The 17,844-nt window shown below is 45.0% G+C and overlaps 1 protein-coding gene across 1 annotated transcript; it reads left to right on the plus strand.

Moving 5' to 3' along the window:
- The first annotated feature begins 256 nt into the window (after positions 1 to 256).
- On the plus strand, positions 257 to 17,659 carry ENAM (enamelin). The gene is made up of 10 exons (XM_082204626.1): positions 257 to 462; positions 4,560 to 4,648; positions 4,973 to 5,043; positions 5,142 to 5,186; positions 6,701 to 6,742; positions 7,497 to 7,844; positions 9,766 to 9,807; positions 11,291 to 11,341; positions 11,892 to 11,933; positions 12,289 to 17,659. The coding sequence occupies exons 3-10, from the start codon at positions 4,990 to 4,992 to the stop codon at positions 14,998 to 15,000; spliced, it is 3,336 nt and encodes a 1,111-aa protein (XP_082060752.1). The 5' UTR covers positions 257 to 462; positions 4,560 to 4,648; positions 4,973 to 4,989; the 3' UTR covers positions 15,001 to 17,659.
- The last annotated feature ends 185 nt before the right edge of the window (positions 17,660 to 17,844 follow it).

Below are 17,844 nucleotides of genomic sequence, written 5' to 3' on the forward strand. Positions count from 1 at the left end.
ACCTCACAAAGTACTGCAGAAATATGAAGAACTCAGTTTAAGATTAGGAAAATGAGAAAATGAGAGAAAGCAGAAAGGACAGCTTTGTCCATCCCTATCCAGGAATAAGCTCAACTGAACCCAAAGAGACTTACTGCTGAGAAGACATGTATAGGATTGCACTGTAAGCTTTTCCTCCCCATGACTTGTTATTAAACATAATAAGAGACTTTGAGATTTGGCAGCTCCTGTAATAACATATGCAAGACCTTACATACAGTATCAACTGCCTGGCTGTAGCCTAGAGTGACGTCAAATGTCTCACGAGCACTGATTGGCTCCAACCTTGCAAAAACAACATTTAAATGTTGCCCTGCAGATGATTTTAGAATGGAGAGCAAATTGCTTCGATTTTCAGTCTTAAGTTGTTTTCCCCCCTCATCCCATCTCAGGATCCCAAGAATGCTTCCCCACATTTAAGAGGTAATTCTATTTCATATGACTCCCCTTCATTTTGATTTTTGAAATTTGCGTTTTACTTTGCTAAAGAGCATAATGGTTGATTAACTGAGAAAGGAACAACAAGCAATCAGTGACCGCGTTATGTATTAATTGATGTGTCATTTTTTTCATTACTTTGCAAATACTGTGCAGCAAAATAGATATTGCTTTAGATTTAAAATCATAATAATAACAACAGCACAGTCCAATCAGAGTTATGTGACAAGTCCCACTGATTCCGACAGGAGAGATTTAAACATTCATCCATGGGACCTACTAATTTAGGAATAAATCCAATTGAACTCAGTGGGGCATACTTCTGTGTAGACAGGTATAGGTTTGCACTGTAAATCGATGTTTAAAAAGGCAGTGGGGACCCAATCCAACATGCAATTGGGGCTATCTAAAAGTGAAAATTCTTAGGTATGGCTTTTGCCATGCTTCCTTTGCTGTATCAACTTTGCAAATGTCAGTAATTTGCCTTTTTTATTTAAACTGTTTGAAAACAAGGATGGTTGGTGATGTGATGTAATGTTTCTTGGGATTTTGTTGTAATGTATATTGCCTGATCTTCCCAATGTCTATTGTGTATGATACAGAATATTTAGATTTTTTCACTGTGTTTTGAGATTTGCAACTCAATTCTGTTTTAAAATATTAATAAAGCTTGTTACTTCTATCTATATGGTACGGTGGTACCTCGGGTTACAAACACCTTGAGTTACAAAAACACTTCAGGTTACAGATTCCGCTAACCCAGAAGTAGTACCTTGGGTTAAGAACTTTACCTCAGGGTGAGAACAGAAATCAGCCACCACCAGCCGCCAGCAGGAGGCCCCATTAGCTAAAGTGTTACCTCAGGTTAAGAACGGTTTCAGGTTAAGAACAGACCTCTGGAACGAATTAAGTTTGTAACCAGAGGTACCACTGTAATGTGTTCATTTTTGAATCTAAAAGATGGAGTTGTCCACAGTAGCAGATCTGATGTGGAACTTCTGCTGGGGGTAAATGTGCATAAATGTCCCTAGGGGCATGTGTTAATCTCTTCTGCGTGATCTGTAGATTTTGCAATGTTCTGCTTATGCAAGAACTCTTAGGCTCGCAGACTAGAGAGGCTAAACTTCTACTCCAGCTGTGGACTTACTTTCTCTGTGGGGCAGGGTATGGGGTGTGAACAGTGCCGGATTTACGTATAAGCTAAACAAGCTATAGTTTAGGGCCCCACTCTCTTGCCCCCCACAAAATATACTTCTTCTTAATTGTATCTCACTATGAATATACTTTTTCTTTATCGTATTTCAGTTCAACAATTACTTTGATAAAATACATATTTTGTTATGTGCAAATGGCTTTAGGTACCTATTACAGTGGTACCTTTCTTTACAACCATAATCCGTTCCAGAGGTCCGGTTGTAAACTGAAACAGGTTGCAACCCAAGGAGTGCTTTCACCAATTGGGCCCCCCCCCCAGAAAAGGGGGGTTGTAATTTAAAAAATGGGTTGTAATCCAAAAAAAGGGACACACACTTCCGGTTTGACGTGGTTGTAATCCAAAACGGTTGCAAACCAAGGTACCACTGTAGGTCCATAAATTACCATATAGCATATATGCAACACAAAAAACAGCGACAATTTGTTGTTGACAAAGGACAGCTGGACATATAAAAGGCCCCATTACCTTCAGCAGCTTAGGGCCTCATCAAACCTAAATCTGACCCTGGGTGTGAAATAGCAGAGGCATCATATCTTCCTCTGCCTTTTCTGAGAATATATTTATCAGACACTGTATTGTCTTATATACCTACTACATCCAGGTAACAAGTGCATTTACCTGAATGGAATCAAACCAATGAAAATACATGGGTCAGATGACACGTACTCAAACCCATGTCGTCAATAGACTCAGAGTGCCCAGAGTGGCTGGGGTAATCCAGTCAGATGGATGGGGTACAAATAATAACCATTATTTAAAGGAGGCAACCATCAACTGGCTGTAAATGCCATTTCAGAAAGGGTAAAAAGACAAGAAATTAAACAAGTTATGGAATTATGAACTGGGTGTCAGCCACTGAAGGCGCCTGGGTGACAGAGATTCAGCTGGTCCTCCAGATGTCAACTCCAAGGCAAGAGAAGTGTGTGGCGACAGACTGGCCGCTGTGGAGATTGAGCTTTCTGGCAGTCCGCTTTATGGAATGGGGGAGGGACTTGGGCCACCCCCCCTCAACCCTGCTCCCTATTGAAGTCATGGCTCAGTTCTGTAATTACTGAGGTTTTTTATTATCTGTATTGTTGCTTTATACTATTATGCTGCACGTTTTTAAACAGTATACCACCTTGGGGACAGAAAGGAAATTCGTAAATTACTGTATAACTAGTAAATGAACAACCATGGCTGAAATGGGTTATTATGCTACACATATATAATAGCAGCGCTGTCTCTGAGTTCAGAGCAGCTTAAAATTGTATGGGGCAACTCCGGCCAGAGTCTTAATAGCACAAGGATGGAAGAACGAAGAAAGCCCGACAAAAGATCAGTGGCAAGGGAAATTGATGGACTATGCGGAGTTGGCGAAACTGACATACAAACTGCGTGACAAGGACAACTGTGACTTTAAAGAAGAATGGGAACCTTTTACCAAGTACTTAAAAAAAACCCCAAAATGAACTGGACTGCTTGGCAGGCTTTGAATGAACATACACAAATTTATTGTTGCTAATATAATAGATGGATAACTGAAGGGTCTTTATATTTTTGCAACGTGCAGAGAATAATATGTATTAAAAAATCAGAGAGAGAAGCTGAGGGAAGTCGTAGGGGGGGAGGGGGGAGGGTATGTGGGGGAGGGAGGGGGAAAATGGGGGAAAATATAATGAAGATGATTTGTTGGAATAATTTGTTATGTGAAAACAGTTAAATTAAAAAAACAAAATTATATGGGGCAACTCAGCCCGCACTCTAGAATGTGTGCACGCATGCACACACATGCATGAGAGAGAGAGAGAGAATGTCTTATATGTGGGACATACAATAAAGTTAATTCAGGAAGGATTCCACACACATGGGGAAGGAGACAGAACTTCCAACAGCCTGCCAGGTCCAGGACAGTCAGTTGGGAAAGAGTTGGGTGTCTTCTTCCCCCCCCCCTTCCTTCCCGGTATAACTTTCTTGATCCCCACCCTCCTGTTGCTTTCAGCAGGAGGAAAATACCCATGCCAGCTGCAAGCCAGAGGAGTAATGGTGATGGACCTTTCTGCCACCCCAATGAGGCACTTTCCACTAACAGGGGAGGGGGGGAATTCACAGGATCAAGCAGCCCCACAGCAGACAGGCTGGAAAGATACAACTGCTCCCTAAAGCATTATTTAGCAGAAAACTATTGCAGTGGTGGTGGCGCTGTGGGTTAAACCACAGAGCCTAGCGCTTGCCGATCAGAAGGTCGGCGGTTCGAATCCCCGCGACGGGGTGAGCTCCCATTGCTTGGTCCCTGCTCCTGCCAACCTAGCAGTTCGAAAGCACGTCAAAGTGCAAGTAGGTAAATAGGTACCGCTCTGGCAGGAAGGTAAACGGCGTTTCCGTGCGCTGCTCTGGTTCGCCAGAAGCGGCTTAGTCATGCTGGCCACATGACCCGGAAGCTGTATGCCGGCTCCCTCGGCCAATAAAGTGAGATGAGCACCGCAACCCCAGAGTCGGTCATGACTGGACCTAATGGTCAGGGGTCCCCTTTACCTTTTTATTGCAGTAGTGGGGAACAGTTGACCCTCCAGATGTTGTTGCAGCCCCAGCTTGCATGGCCAATTACATGCTGCAGAGGAAATTTCGAACACACAACTCTTGGGGTCTCGCAGGTGGCTCTAACGAGCGATTTTTGGGGGCCGTGCTCTCATGAGAGCCAAAACGGGACATCCCAGGATCCAGTCAGAGGCTGGGATGGCTTCTGTAATTCTGAGATGCCCCGTTGAGGTGTATGTAATAATTAGGGGTGACAGGAGTTGGAGTCCATCCTCACCTGGAGGTTCACAGCTTCCCCACCCCTGTGCTTGGCAATTATAAAAAAATAACTGTCCTGCGTTTCTCTCAGGTGTCGTTTGTGGGGTGTCTTCTTACGCAGTGCAGTTCTGAGGCTCCATGGTAAAGGAGACGACGTTTTCAAGACATAGTCAACATCAGGTATGCCTGGATCTGTTTGCTGAGGTATACCAAAATCTGTTCCTGCTTCACTTCCAACTATTCTACGTATCTTAGAACTAGGCTATGTCAGTCTTCCATAACCTGGTGTCTTAGGTAGGTTTGTATTAACATGCAGGCCACACAAATGTCTCTTCCACCCCTAGGCATGTAACCAGAATGAAGACTAGGCTGCTGATTTGCAGTAAAGAACGCCTGAAGATGCCCACTCTTAAAATCATTGCATGATAAAATCAAGGCAGTGTGCTCAAATGAATGGCCCAATATATGTGATGGACTGTTGATTGTGTGTATGTTTTTTTATAGGCTGGAAAAGGTGAAGGATGAAGCTAACCCTCCTGTATCTTTGCCTCATGGGCACAGCTTTTGGCATGTCGGTGAGCATTTCAGACCCAGCCAATTTGCTAGGCCTCCCCCCTTTTTAATTTTCCTCTGTGTGATCACTCAGACCACTTTTTCTTTCTTTCTACCGTAGTTGCGCAGACCCCGTAAGGCGGGATTTGGAAGTAAGAGTGAAGAAGTAAGTAAATTCCCTTCCATTTTTCTCCTTCAACCAGATTTATCCAGCTCTGTATTTCCAGGGGCTACTCTGTCCCCCAATAATCCAAGCCCCTTGCAGGTGGTTTAGTCCGTTTCAGCTAGTAAACACTGCTTCATCGTAATGGAGAACCCTGGCTCAGAGATGGCCAAAGCCAGAGGTGAATAAAGGGGAAGGACCATAGCGGCAGAGAAAGTCCGAGATTCACTCATAGGCATATCCAGGGCTGAATCTACACAGATATTAGAAAATACGCTGCTTTTTTAAAAAACATAAAATATATATGGAATTTGCCATTAGCTCACTAGCGCCACCTAAGGTAACATTTGTATAATGCACTTAAAACATTATATTTCCAGCTGTATAGCTGAGTCCTAAGTATGGCTAGGAAAAGCCCCTGCCTGAAATTCTGGAGAGTCCAACTCACCTCTGTTCCGAAGCATTGTACAGTGGTACCTCAGGTTAAGTACTTAATTCATTCCAGAGGTCCGTACTTAACCTGAAACTGTTCTTAACCTGAAGCACCACTTTAGCTAATGAGGCCTCCTGCTGCCGCCGTGCCGCCGGAACATGATTTCTGTTCTCACCCTGAAGCAAAGTTCTTAACCTGAAGCACTATTTCTGGGTTAGCGGAGTCTGTAACCTGAAGTGTATGTAACCTGAAGCGTATGTAACCCGAGGTACCACTGTATATACACCCCAATCCCAAAGAGAAGCAGCAGTCTCACACACTCTCTTATGCAAACATTTCCCCCTGATGAACTCAACATCTGGCAGCATTAGAGTGGCCAACTGAAAAACAGAACAGGACACGACTCTTGCACCTTTATTTGTTGTGTAGAAGACAAACTCAGCTGGTGTAGCTTGTCAGGTTGGGGGGGGGGTTGAGCCCTGCCTTCCTTTACCCCTGTCCACCCTAGCAGAATTCTTCCATGCCTGGCTTCAAATTTGCCCATTTCAAGTTTGTCTGTGTACAGCTGTAGTTCTCAGCTTATTGTCTAGGGCTGGGTCAGCAAACTTTTTCAGCAGGGGGCCAGTCCACTGTCCCTCAGACTTTGTGGGGGCCGAACTATATTTTTTGGGGGGGAGAGGGATGAACGAATTCCTATGCCCCACAAATAACCAAGAGATGCATTTTAAATAAAACACATTCTACTCATGTAAAAACATGCTGATTCCTGGACCATCCGCGGGCCGGATTTAGAAGGCGATTGGGCCAGATCTGGCCCCCGGGCCTTAGTTTGCCTACCCATGGTCTAGGCAGCTCTGAAAACAAGTGAGGTTCGGCAGGCTTAGAAAATAATTTATCACTTCCAGCATTTTGAAATGACTGACAGGATGCAGGCCAGGGATAATTTACCCTCTCTCAGTGCTAGTGAAGCCAATGGGACTAGAATCAAGTTGATTCAATTGAAAACTGGTTCTGTTTAAATACTGTTGTTCACAGAGAGCCAGATTCAAATGAAACAGAGTCTGACAGGTATATTTCTTCACAGATGATGCAGTTTGGTCCATTTGGCTACATGAATTCCCCACAAGTAAGTTCACTCTTTTCTTGGTTCTTGAAAAATACACTTTCTATACTTCAGAGGATAGCTCAGTCAGTAGACCATGAGGCTCTTAACCTTAGGGTTATGGGTTCAAGCCCAACATTGGGCAAAATATTTCTTCATTGCAGAGAGTTGGAATAGATGATGCCTTTCAATTCTGTTATTCTATGATTTTATTACATGTTTTATTATTATTTCTTTATTATTTGTACCGCAACCATCTGACTGGGTTGCCCCAGCCACTCTGGGCAGCTTCCAACACATACCGTATTTTTCGCTCTATAAGACGCACCAGACCACAAGACGCACCTAATTTTTGGAGGAGGAAAACAAGAAAAAAAATATTCTGAATCTCAGAAGCCAGAACAGCAAGAGGGATCGCTACGCAGTGAAAGCAGCAATCCCTCTTGCTGTTCTGGCTTCTGTGATAGCTGCGCAGTCTGCATTCGCTCCATAAGACGCACACACATTTCCCCTTACTTTTTAGGAGGGAAAAAGTATTTAAAAACATGTATATCCTGCCTTGGCACTAAGGATCTCAATGCGGCGTATATGGCTCTCCTTCAATTTATCCTCATGACAACCCTGTGAGGTACGGTTGAGGGAGACCCAAGGCCATCCTGCGAACTTCATGGCAGAGATGGTATCTGAACCTGGTTTTCACTGGTCTTAGACCAAAACTCCAATCAGAAATGCTATCTCACCATGTGCTGCTTTTATTTCTCTTTTAATCACATTTCAGCTGGCTCATTTGGCAGCTTCTTTATATGGCTACCGATCGGGTTTCCCGCAGATGTTCCCCCAGCGGCCTATATTGCCCCAGCAGAGATTTCTCCTCTGGCCGCAGCAGACACCAGTGCATCAAGTCGCCAGGCTGCCCCAACGCAAGCCTCACCAAACTCCAGTGGCCAGGCAGCCAAACATCAGGCCGCAGCCAAGGCCGCAGTTAAAACCACAACTTCCGAGGCGTCCGCAGCCACAACCACGATTACAGCCGCCACCACAGCAGCCTCAAAATACCTACCCTTCTCAGACTCACCAACAAGTGCTGGTTCATCAACCCCAAAGGGGGAAGCAGCAACAGCCTCAGGTAAACAAGCAAGTTTGATGGGAGGGGGGAATTGCTCCAATGTCCCCGGCAATTCACCGTCTGCCAGTGCAAGGGATCAGCAAGGGATCATTAGCCAGAATGAGGGATATGCTTCAGGCAGCAGATGTTGTAGGGCAGCAGTGGAAGCCACACACACACCTACTTCCCTCTGTTGGAGGACAGAGCTGTGAGTTCCACACAACCTTTCCTGAAACTCCTAATATAATTGGTTTTGCTCAGGTGGGTGGCGGATCATGCTGTCCCATTGAAGTAAGAGCCGGCTGCCAGTCCAGTCAGCTTCTGTACATGGACCAGGGCTGAGAGGAGGTGCCATATTGACCTTTGCCTCAGGCAACAATATGTCTTGGGTCAATCCTTGCCTTCAACCCTTACTCCCATCGCTGCATTTCCAGGCCAGGGAAAGAAGCTGCAAATTTTTTACTTGTCACAAAATGTTAAGGTGACCTCTTGGCCTACTTTACGGTGGAGCGTCCTATATTTGAAGGCATTCTCTATTTGAAGGACTGCTCTGCCCGTATATGGGTTAAAAATAAAGAACCCCAAGATGGGACAGCTGTGGCCTTGAAATTAGTATTTGGATGGCAGACTGAGCTGGCACCAATGTCACTTGGTCACAGTCTTCCCGCTATGGGGAGATTCACTTTCTTCCTATGCAAATTACAAAAATTATGTCTAAATTGTGCCCATGCATAAGTGGCCACCCTAAAAACACAGGAAAAAGACACAGGTGGCGACCCTAGTTTTCATTTTTAGGCTATGATTATAGGACATACGCATCAGAAAGGAGGGGTATAAGGGGAAGAAAAATGAGAGCATGTGACGTATTGCACATGTGCCAGCACTGGACTGTACACACCATACGTTTAAAGCACATTTCCCCCCACAAAGCATCCCAGAAACTGTAGTTTGTTAAGGGCGCAGTGTGGGGGTAAACTACAGTTCTCATGTTTCTTTCGGGAAGGGTGCATGTCTTAAATGTATGGTGTGAACACAACCTTAGTTTGGGGCATTTTCCACGTTAAAGGGAATATGTGTTATGTGTTGGGTGGTGTCAGGCAAACCAACAGAACAGAAGCTACTCTCAGTGGTCATTTTAGCAAAACAATGATAGCTGGAAATGTACCGTATTTTTCGCCCTATAGGACGCACTTTTCCCCCTCCAAAAATGAAGGGGAAATCTGGGTGCGTTCCATGGGGCGAATGCAGGCTTTCGCTGAAGCTTGGAGAGCGAGAGGGGTCAGTGAGCACCGACCCCTCTCGCTCTCCAGGCTTCAGGAACACATCCGCAGCCTAGGCAGCCTTGCGGGAGTTCCCGCAGGGCTGTCTAGGCTGCGAATAGCAGCCTGCTTCCCGGAGCGCCAGGGGCGCTGAAAGCAGAGTGCCCGGCACTTCGGGAACACATCTGCAGCCTAGGCAGCCCTGCAGGAGTTCCTGCCACCCGGCGCAAGAGGCCCCCTGAAGCAGAGCGCCCCGCCCGCCGGGCAGACACCCACAGCGTGTTGGAGCCCTGCAGGAGTTCCCCGCAGGGCTCCCCACGCTGCGGATAGCAGCCTGCCACCCCGCGCGCCCCACACGCCAGACAGACATCGGCCAGCCCCACAAGCTCGGGAGACAGCAAGGAGGCACAGCACCGCCATCCCGCTGTTCCTCGACCTGGTTTGGTTTCCTCGACCTTGTTTTTGGGGGGAAATAAAGGAATTTCCCCCCCTTTATTTCCTCCCCCCCCAAAAAAAAACTAGGTGCGTCCTATGGGACGGAACGTCCTATGGGGAGAAAAATATGGTAGGTGGAATCACACCATTCTTTTTTATTGTAATCATTACATAGTGACTGGTTGTTGTTGTTTTTTGCAGGGAGTGTTAGATTTTGTCATAATGACACCTTCTCTTTCCCTCTCCAGGTATTCCCACCACAGCAACAATATCCTTGGCACTTTTCTCAGGTGAACGGATGTTCCTTGTTTTACACACAGAGAGAACTTTTAAGGGCCACAGTTGTGGGGTATTTTGTTTTCTTTTGTTTTTGATTAGAAAGGACTTCTGATTAATTGGCCAGCAGATCTCTCCTTAAAATAAAAATGCTTCTAAGTTAAATTCTTCTAAATTCACAGGTGGAAGATGCTTTCTCAGGGCAGCGAAAGTTTCCTCCTCTCAAACATGGGAGGAAGTGCTCAGAAGCTCATTTTGGCATTAAGCGGTATATTGATGGATTCATTAATATCATTAACTGCCAATAATCATACTTTTGAAAATGATCCCCATTGTGACATGTATGTACCTTATCTGAAAGAATGCCTACCCCCTCAGCACCGTCGTTGAGTCAATACTGTATGCAGATTGAGCTGATCACTGAAAACTCACATAGTTAATCTACTAAGATTTCTTCAACGGATTTGTTGCCAGCACCACGACAGCATTGGTCCAATGCACGCTTCCTCACAGATCTTTGTCATTTTTGTTTACATAGGAAGACAAGCGAACCACCCATAAATCAGAAACCACGCCTGTGTTTGGGTGATTTGGGGGAGATTCCATGTAAAAATTATGCAGTTCCATTATTATCCATGTTTTTGTACCATGAAAACACTGGGAAACACCAGATCTGTGGTTCTTATGGTAGAGTCAACAGGTGCCAAAATGATCTGTCATGTGATTAGGGGTGGAAGGAAGAATCCACGAAGAACTTAAGCAGAATCAGGGGGCTGCATTTTTTTGGATCGTTGTGTCTCCTAGATCTCTCCCCATTCTCTCTTATCTTCTTGGTCACTCTGATGCTGTTCAGATGCTCTGATCTCTGAAAAGCGGAAGTGGAAATTGGTGCTGACCTGCTGGGAGCCTGAAGGGCCCTGCCCTTCTTCTCTCCACCTGGCTTGGGGTGGGGCCCGACAGGCTCCAGAAAGGAGTGCTGCTGCTGCTCAGCAGAGAGGGCCCTGTTTTTGTTTTGTTTTGTTTGTTTTAAATTCTTTTATTTTTTATCTATGTCATTTTAAATTGTGATTGATATTAATGCGCCAGAAGCGGTTTAGTCATGCTGGCCACATGACCCAGAAAGCTGTCTGTGGACAAACGCCAGCTCCCTCAGCCTGAAAGCGAGATGAGCACCGCAACCCCACACTCTCCTTTGAGTGGACTTAACCCTCCAGGGGTCCCTTTACCTTTTTAACCTTTTTTACCTAGATTTTATGATTTATGTGGAAATTGTTTTCCATTTGGTTGTGTACTTTTTGATCTGTTTTGTTTATAGTGTATGACTTTTGTTATGTTGGTAATTACGTAAATCTTGTCATGTTGTAAGCCGCCTTGAGCAGTGTTTTAACTATGGAAAGGCAGCTTACAAATAAAAGAATGGATGATGGATGGAATTGCTGCCCCTTCCTCATTAAACAACAATTATGCTAACGTGGCTGTTTTTCTTCTGCATTGTAGATGTTTGGTCATGGAGGCTTCCAACAGCAACCATTTGGTCCATATCAGGGAGTAAGATATTTCATTTAAAGGCTTCGGGGGTAGTGGGGACAATTTTGGGGACCACTTAGCTCTATCCCATAGCTAAAGTGGCTTGTTTAATCAGGAATGATTGGTTGACAATGCCTTTGTCTGAATTAGTATCTCCGTGGGCTGCTAGGGATTGTGTTTTATTCTTAAGATTATGGTTGTTTTAATTGTGTTGTTATGGTTCTGATAAAGTTATAAAAATAAATAAACAAGCCCTGTGAAACTAATATAGATCCATACAGTGAATCCAAAATGCTGTTGATTCTTCCATTAGAAATATAAAGAAATGAATTCAGTAGAACAAAGGGGGGAGAAGTTAAGCACTTTTTGTAGTGTGGTGGGTGGGTTTGAATCTGTCCCTCATTATTCATCAGATAGCTCATGTCTGAGAAGCGAGGGAGAACCTTGCAAATTTCAACATATCATGTGTGCTTAGACACTGGTCTTTATGTTTTAGAATAGCTAAGCAATCTAATTTCTATGCCCTCCCCACAAAGTCTATCCAAACTTACTCGGTTTTCTTTTTCTCCAGCGTATGCCATTTGGACAGCCACCTGCCAGCAATGAAGAAGGGGTAAATACAATTTGATATAATTGGGATGGTGTGAGCTAAACTATATATGAAGCTGCAGGAAAGAGGACTTCTGAGGCATCCTTCCACATTCTCCTGCTATAATGTTCACTTGGGAGCCCTCCCTCCCCTTGACCTTCAGGAAGGTCAGGATGCACCAACCACATGGCTTTAATGTTTCCTGATTCTAGTGCTCAGGACTGCTGAGTGATGAATGCAGCTCTGAGGTCAAGGGCTTCAACCCACAGTTAAAATAACTTTTATAATTCTATTAACAATAACATTTCATTCACAATTGCTAGTAATTTTATTGTATTGGGTGGTATCAAACTATTTTACTCTCTTAATTTATTTGCAGACCCCCTATTATGGATATGGCTACCTTGGGATGGGAGGCAGACCTCCGTATTCTGAAGAAATGCTTGAGCAAGACTTTGAAGAGGCAAAAGAAAAAGAAACCCCAACAGCTGATCCTGCAACCAACTCGACGGTCTTGGAAACAAATTCAACCATCTCTAATCAACCAAGCCAGGCAGCGAATGGCACTTCTTCTGGGCTCAGTTCAACAGGCAATGGGGCTAATTCACCAGGCCTTGAGAGGAACTTGCTCAGTGGAAACGGGATCCCAACACCGTCACCCACGGCTCATGTGTCGGCAAGGAACGGAGCAACATGGAATGGCATTGATCCCTCAAGTCAAAAGCCTCCATCTCCAGATGTCAATGCCATTCAAAGCTTTCCTTCAGGGGGCCAACAACCCCCAGGGTATGGTGCACATGTCTATAAGCCCCAACCAGATATGGGAGATACAAGGCACAATGCTTTGATTTCTAGAGGAAACCCCTTTACCCAAACTGAAAACCCAACAAATTCCTTGACTTATGGAGAGTACTCTAACCACAGAGGCAATCTCCAGAATACAAACAGCAACCCTCCCTCAGTAAACAATAGACCTAACTTATATGAGCAACAAGGGCAACCCCATTATCTTGAGAGGAACCCATCAGGTCAAAGAGAAAGAGTGCCTTTTCCTAGTTCTGATCCACAAGGCCGGTGGAATAAAGTTCCAGTCTACAGGGATAATGGTCTAAATCATTCCCCATCTGAAGGCCGTTCCCTGGATCCACAGTTTAATACAGAAGGACGAGTTGAGGATGTCTATAATGAAAGAGAATACACTGAACGGCATCAGCCTTCTGGAATGCATCGAACAAGCGCATTTTCCCATCAGGAAGCATTCTCAGCCACAAGCAGAACTCCATTTGAAACAGAAGCCCGGCGGTATGAGTGGAAGAAGAAGCCCTTTATTCATCCAGATCGCGAAAGAGAACAATTTCAATCTTCACAAAACCGGAGGTGGAACAACCAAGAAGATCCACAGGTCTTCCGAGATGCTCCTCCCAGGTATAACTCGATGTATTCATCTAGTTCTTTTCAACGAACGGGACATGCTGCTTACTCTGAAAGGGATCTCAATGGCCAGCAAACCCATTCCTTTTATCCCAGAGGATGGGAGGATAGAGAACATTCACCCACAATGAGCCCAGCAAACCAAAGAGAAAGTCCACCATATTCTCCAGATTTGCCTTCAGGTCAGATGCAAAGAAACACCTATCACAGAAACGTTCTGCAGGAGGGTGAACCCTATCCCAGGCAAAACCCATGGCCCCAAGAAAAACAGGTGTTTGACCTTGACAGAGAGTACAGAAACCCTCCATACAATCCAACTCAACACCATACATATCCAAAATATTCTATGGAGAATCCAGCCAACCAAAGAAGTAATTTGCCATATGAGGAAATTAACCGGTGGCCTCCAGAAGAACATTCCCCAGTTCGTGGTGCAGAAAGATTGAGACAAACAGAAAACACCCCATATCGCGTGAACAATGCATTCGGACCCAGAGAAAGGAATCTGGAGAACCAAGCACCACATTCTCCATTACAAAGCGGCACTCTCCTCCAAAGCAGACCACAGTATCCCGAAAGAGATGTTTGGGTCCCCCAAATGGTGGGCCCATCTGCTCCGAAAGAAACTTCGCCCTACTTTAATACCTACCCCACAGACTTCAGGAAAAGCCCAGCGCAGGCTGAAGACCCAGAGGGAGCCATGCATGGGAGAGCACCCATCTCCAGTATTGATATTGCAGAAAGAAGACATCATTCTGACACACTGAGATACCCAGGTGACTACCCAAGAGAACCCAGAACTGCCACCTCACACACAACTGAAAGCCACCTGTGCTGTGCAGGTGACTCCCCAGTGCCAAGAGAGAACTTACTGGCACCACTGCAAAGTGCTCCTCGTTTCCAGTTTGCTTCATGGGAGCAAAAAGGAAGCTCGACATATCCAGAGAGCAACCATGCAAAGCATGCCAGGCATGCCCCTTACCCAGCTAGCATTCAGTCTAATCACAGGGATATTTCTCTAAAGACTGGGGAAACAAAATCACAGAGAGAAAACTTGGATGCATTTGGAGAGGAAATAGCAGGCCTACAGACTGGTCCACCGTGCTCCAAATCACACCTAAGAAAACAGAATGAACCTGAAGCCAACTATGAAACTGGTCTACCTGCACCTAGGAACACACCTTGTTATGGAAGCAGCATCCGAGGTGACGGACACAATGTCCTTGCTTGGATCGTGGGGGAAAATCAGTCCAAAAGAGAATCTGAAAGGGCAGCTTCTATGAAGCTTGTTCCTGAAAATGTACCACCGCCACCTGAAGGGATCAGAAGTGCAGCTCCTGATGGTGAAGATGTTAGGAAAGGAGAACGCGCAGCACTTGGGTTCAAGAGGACTCCATGCTTTGGAAGCTGGTTAAAGCAGTATTTATCCAGCACGGGAGCTCCATCTGGTGATCAGCAGCACGATCAGTTTTATCCAGATAGCCCATTGCCCACTAGGAAGCCAAACATCATGGTGCCACCTGTTCCACAGCCTATCTCTAGTACTGATCCATCTCATGATATAGAAGAAGCACCATTGAAATTCGGATCCCCGGGAGAAGAATTGGCTGAGCAAGCGAAGGAAAGGACACCGGACTGTTTACTGTTCCCAAACAAATGAAATGCTAAAGAACCTCCTTTTTTCAAGTTTGGAAAACAGCATCTCTAAAAAACGACAACGGCATGCTCATTCAGAGCACAGATGCAGGAAAATGAAACATACTTAATTGCATAATTACAAAGAGGGAGAAATAACAGCTGAATTGTGTAGATAGTTTGTGCATGTGCATAATGTAGGTCATTTGGTATTTGGTTTATCAAACCTCGGCTGGCATTTCACCCTTCAACATTCTAACCTTCAACCTTTCTTCTGGTTTTCTGTAGGACTGAACCAAAATGGGCTCCCGAAACTCTCTAAAACCTAAGGTTACCAGATTCCCCCCCCCCAATAAATCAAGGGACACTTTTCAACTTCCCCATTCCAGGGATGGATTTTGTCAGGGGACTAATTTGTAAATCAAAGGACTGTCCCCGGGAAACGGGGATGTCTGGTAACCTTACTATAACCAGTTTGCAGAGGATGGTGAAATTCTTATTAATATATTTCGATTTATTATCTGCCTTCACCATCAGGTCCCAGGGCGGGTTACAATAATTTAAAATTCAATGTTAAAAACAATTTAAAACAAATTACGGCCATAGGGATAGGTGAGGGTGGGGAAGTTATTTCCCTAAATATTCTCTTGGAAGCATGCAGAATTCAAATGGAGAGAGAGAGAGAGAGAGAGAGAGAGAGAGAGATGGACTATGTACTTTTGGCAAGCTTCTCCCCTTCAGACCTTCCCTCAACATGTTAGTAGTGTGGGACTGGTCTGAGATGTCACAATATGCCCATGTTGAGTGTGTGCAATCCTGCTGGCTCTCTGAATAGGGCCTTATGTATATGCACTAAGCCTTTTCCTTCCCTGCTGGTTTCACTTTGCACAATGCTTTTCAAAACGGCAACACCATCAACATTATGGAAACATCGGCATGGCTTTTCCTTACTGGGGCGCAAATTACTTGTTTGAAACAAATGTAATCTTCCCCTTCTTTTCTGAACATTTACTTGACATTAAAGTGCATTTATTATGGACACTTTTCCTCCCTTCATGTCTGTGTGGCACATTTTCCTGGTTCCATTTTGCTCCGTCTCTCATCGCAGAAGATGCCAATTAAACTGTCACAAGTTTAAAGAAGTTCAGAATTCAAAACTGGCAGGGTTTAATGGTGCTCTTAAAATAGCATAATTAACCAGCTTCCAGGGAAAACAGCAGTCTCCGTCGCTTCACCAGTGATATGATGTAATATAGTCCCGGAGACAGCAAAGTGGTTTAGTACTACCTTAAAGCCAATTAAATGTAAGAGGTGCTGATTTAATCCAACAATAGAAGTACCAGGATGTCAGGTTACATGGGGATAATGGTCCTCTCTGTCCTTCAGAAGGCAATTAAAATGTTATTTAAGCACACGGGACACTAAATGCACAGGAACACAGGAAACTGCCTAATACATAGTCAGGGAGTTGGCCCATCTTCCTTGCTATTATCTGCTACAGTGACTGGTAGCATCTCTCCAGAGTCCTGGGCAGGTGTATTTCTCAGCTGTATCTGCAGATGTTGGGGACTGAACCTGGGATATTGGACACACCAAGTGTGTGCTTTGCCCCCGAGCTATGTATACACAAACAGGATGGGCTGCAGTCTTGCACACGGTAACAACAATCCACACACTGAGCTGATTTCAATGGACTTAGTTAAACCTAAAGGTGGACAGATCTAGCCTATTCTGCCTCGGATGTCTTGCATCAAGGCATTGTCCTTTTGATACATGTTGTCATGAACACACCTGCCGCAAGTAGAGAAACACAGCATGTGTTAATAAGCAGTCAGATAGCTGGGAGCAGCCCCCTCCCCCTTTCTCTGACACAGAATGGAATGTTGATAAGGAGTTAGCAGAGAGTGGGAGGGTGAGAAGTCAGCTCACTCAAGAAGCACTAGCAGACTTGCAAAGCAGAAGGAATAGCATTTCTTCACCGGAAGAGGAGGCAATTAATCATCTGAGCCCAAAGAGTTGACATATAGGAAAGGTTGCAAACCTATGGGACATATGGGACAGGAAGCAAACCTAGAAACATAAGTGTCATAGGTTCAGGATATTCTGCAGAACCAGGAGGCATTCTTCAGAAGGGTCAACTGATTCATATGCCACGGACGTTTGGTTAGACATCCGAGGCTAATTGTTTGCTTTGCAATAAATCTTCAAGCTAATTACGACTTGTGCGCTGTGTTATCAAGATGGCAGCCTGGGCTCCTGACACATGTCCCCAAATGGATGTTTGGACTAAAGGTGGGTTTTGTGTCTGAAAACTGGGTGGCTGCTGCCTGCTTCTATGCGTGTCTCAATGGGTTTAATGAGACTTATGCCCGGGGGTGCCAACTTGAATCAAATATGGGGGGGGGGGGAGGTAAGCCCTGCCCTGCATAATTGATCACATGGGGTGATGCACTGATACCATTTGAATGACAACGTGCATCAACTTTCTGCAATCCTTTGTGTGGCAGGGGGCCATTTGTAGTACTTGGACACACACACTCCAGGGTAATGAAGGTGTTGGTTGATGAAGTGAAAAAGAGGGTCAGGCTTCTGTAGCTTTAATCGTTGAGTGAATGAGATGATTTCAGCAGCTGTAGCTTGCATGAAAAGCTGCACCTGCTCAAGTTCCATCTACTACACAACTGTGAAAGGGGCCAGTGCCGTTTTCCCTTTTGCAACTCATTAAATGCCAAGGTTCCAGCCACCTCTAGCTCAAGGAAGGCCTGTGGGCTGGATGCAACCCTTGACATCTCTCCATCTGACTCTTGGGAAGAAGCAGGAGCTTAGGGGCAGACCATCCACTTTGCATGCAGGAGGTCAATCCCTGACA

The sequence above is a fragment of the Podarcis vaucheri genome (assembly GCF_965113315.1).
Source record: "Podarcis vaucheri genome assembly, chromosome: 17".
In the NCBI taxonomy this organism is placed as follows: Eukaryota; Metazoa; Chordata; class Lepidosauria; order Squamata; family Lacertidae; genus Podarcis; species Podarcis vaucheri.

Bases quoted from the DNA above. Each gene is read 5' to 3' on its own strand.
- ENAM (XM_082204626.1), top strand. From the start codon at position 4,990: ATGAAGCTAACCCTCCTGTATCTTTGCCTCATGGGCACAGCTTTTGGC. The intron at 6,743-7,496 runs GTAAGTTCACTC...ATCACATTTCAG, and splicing joins GCTACATGAATTCCCCACAA to CTGGCTCATTTGGCAGCTTC. The intron at 11,934-12,288 runs GTAAATACAATT...ATTTATTTGCAG, and splicing joins CTGCCAGCAATGAAGAAGGG to ACCCCCTATTATGGATATGG.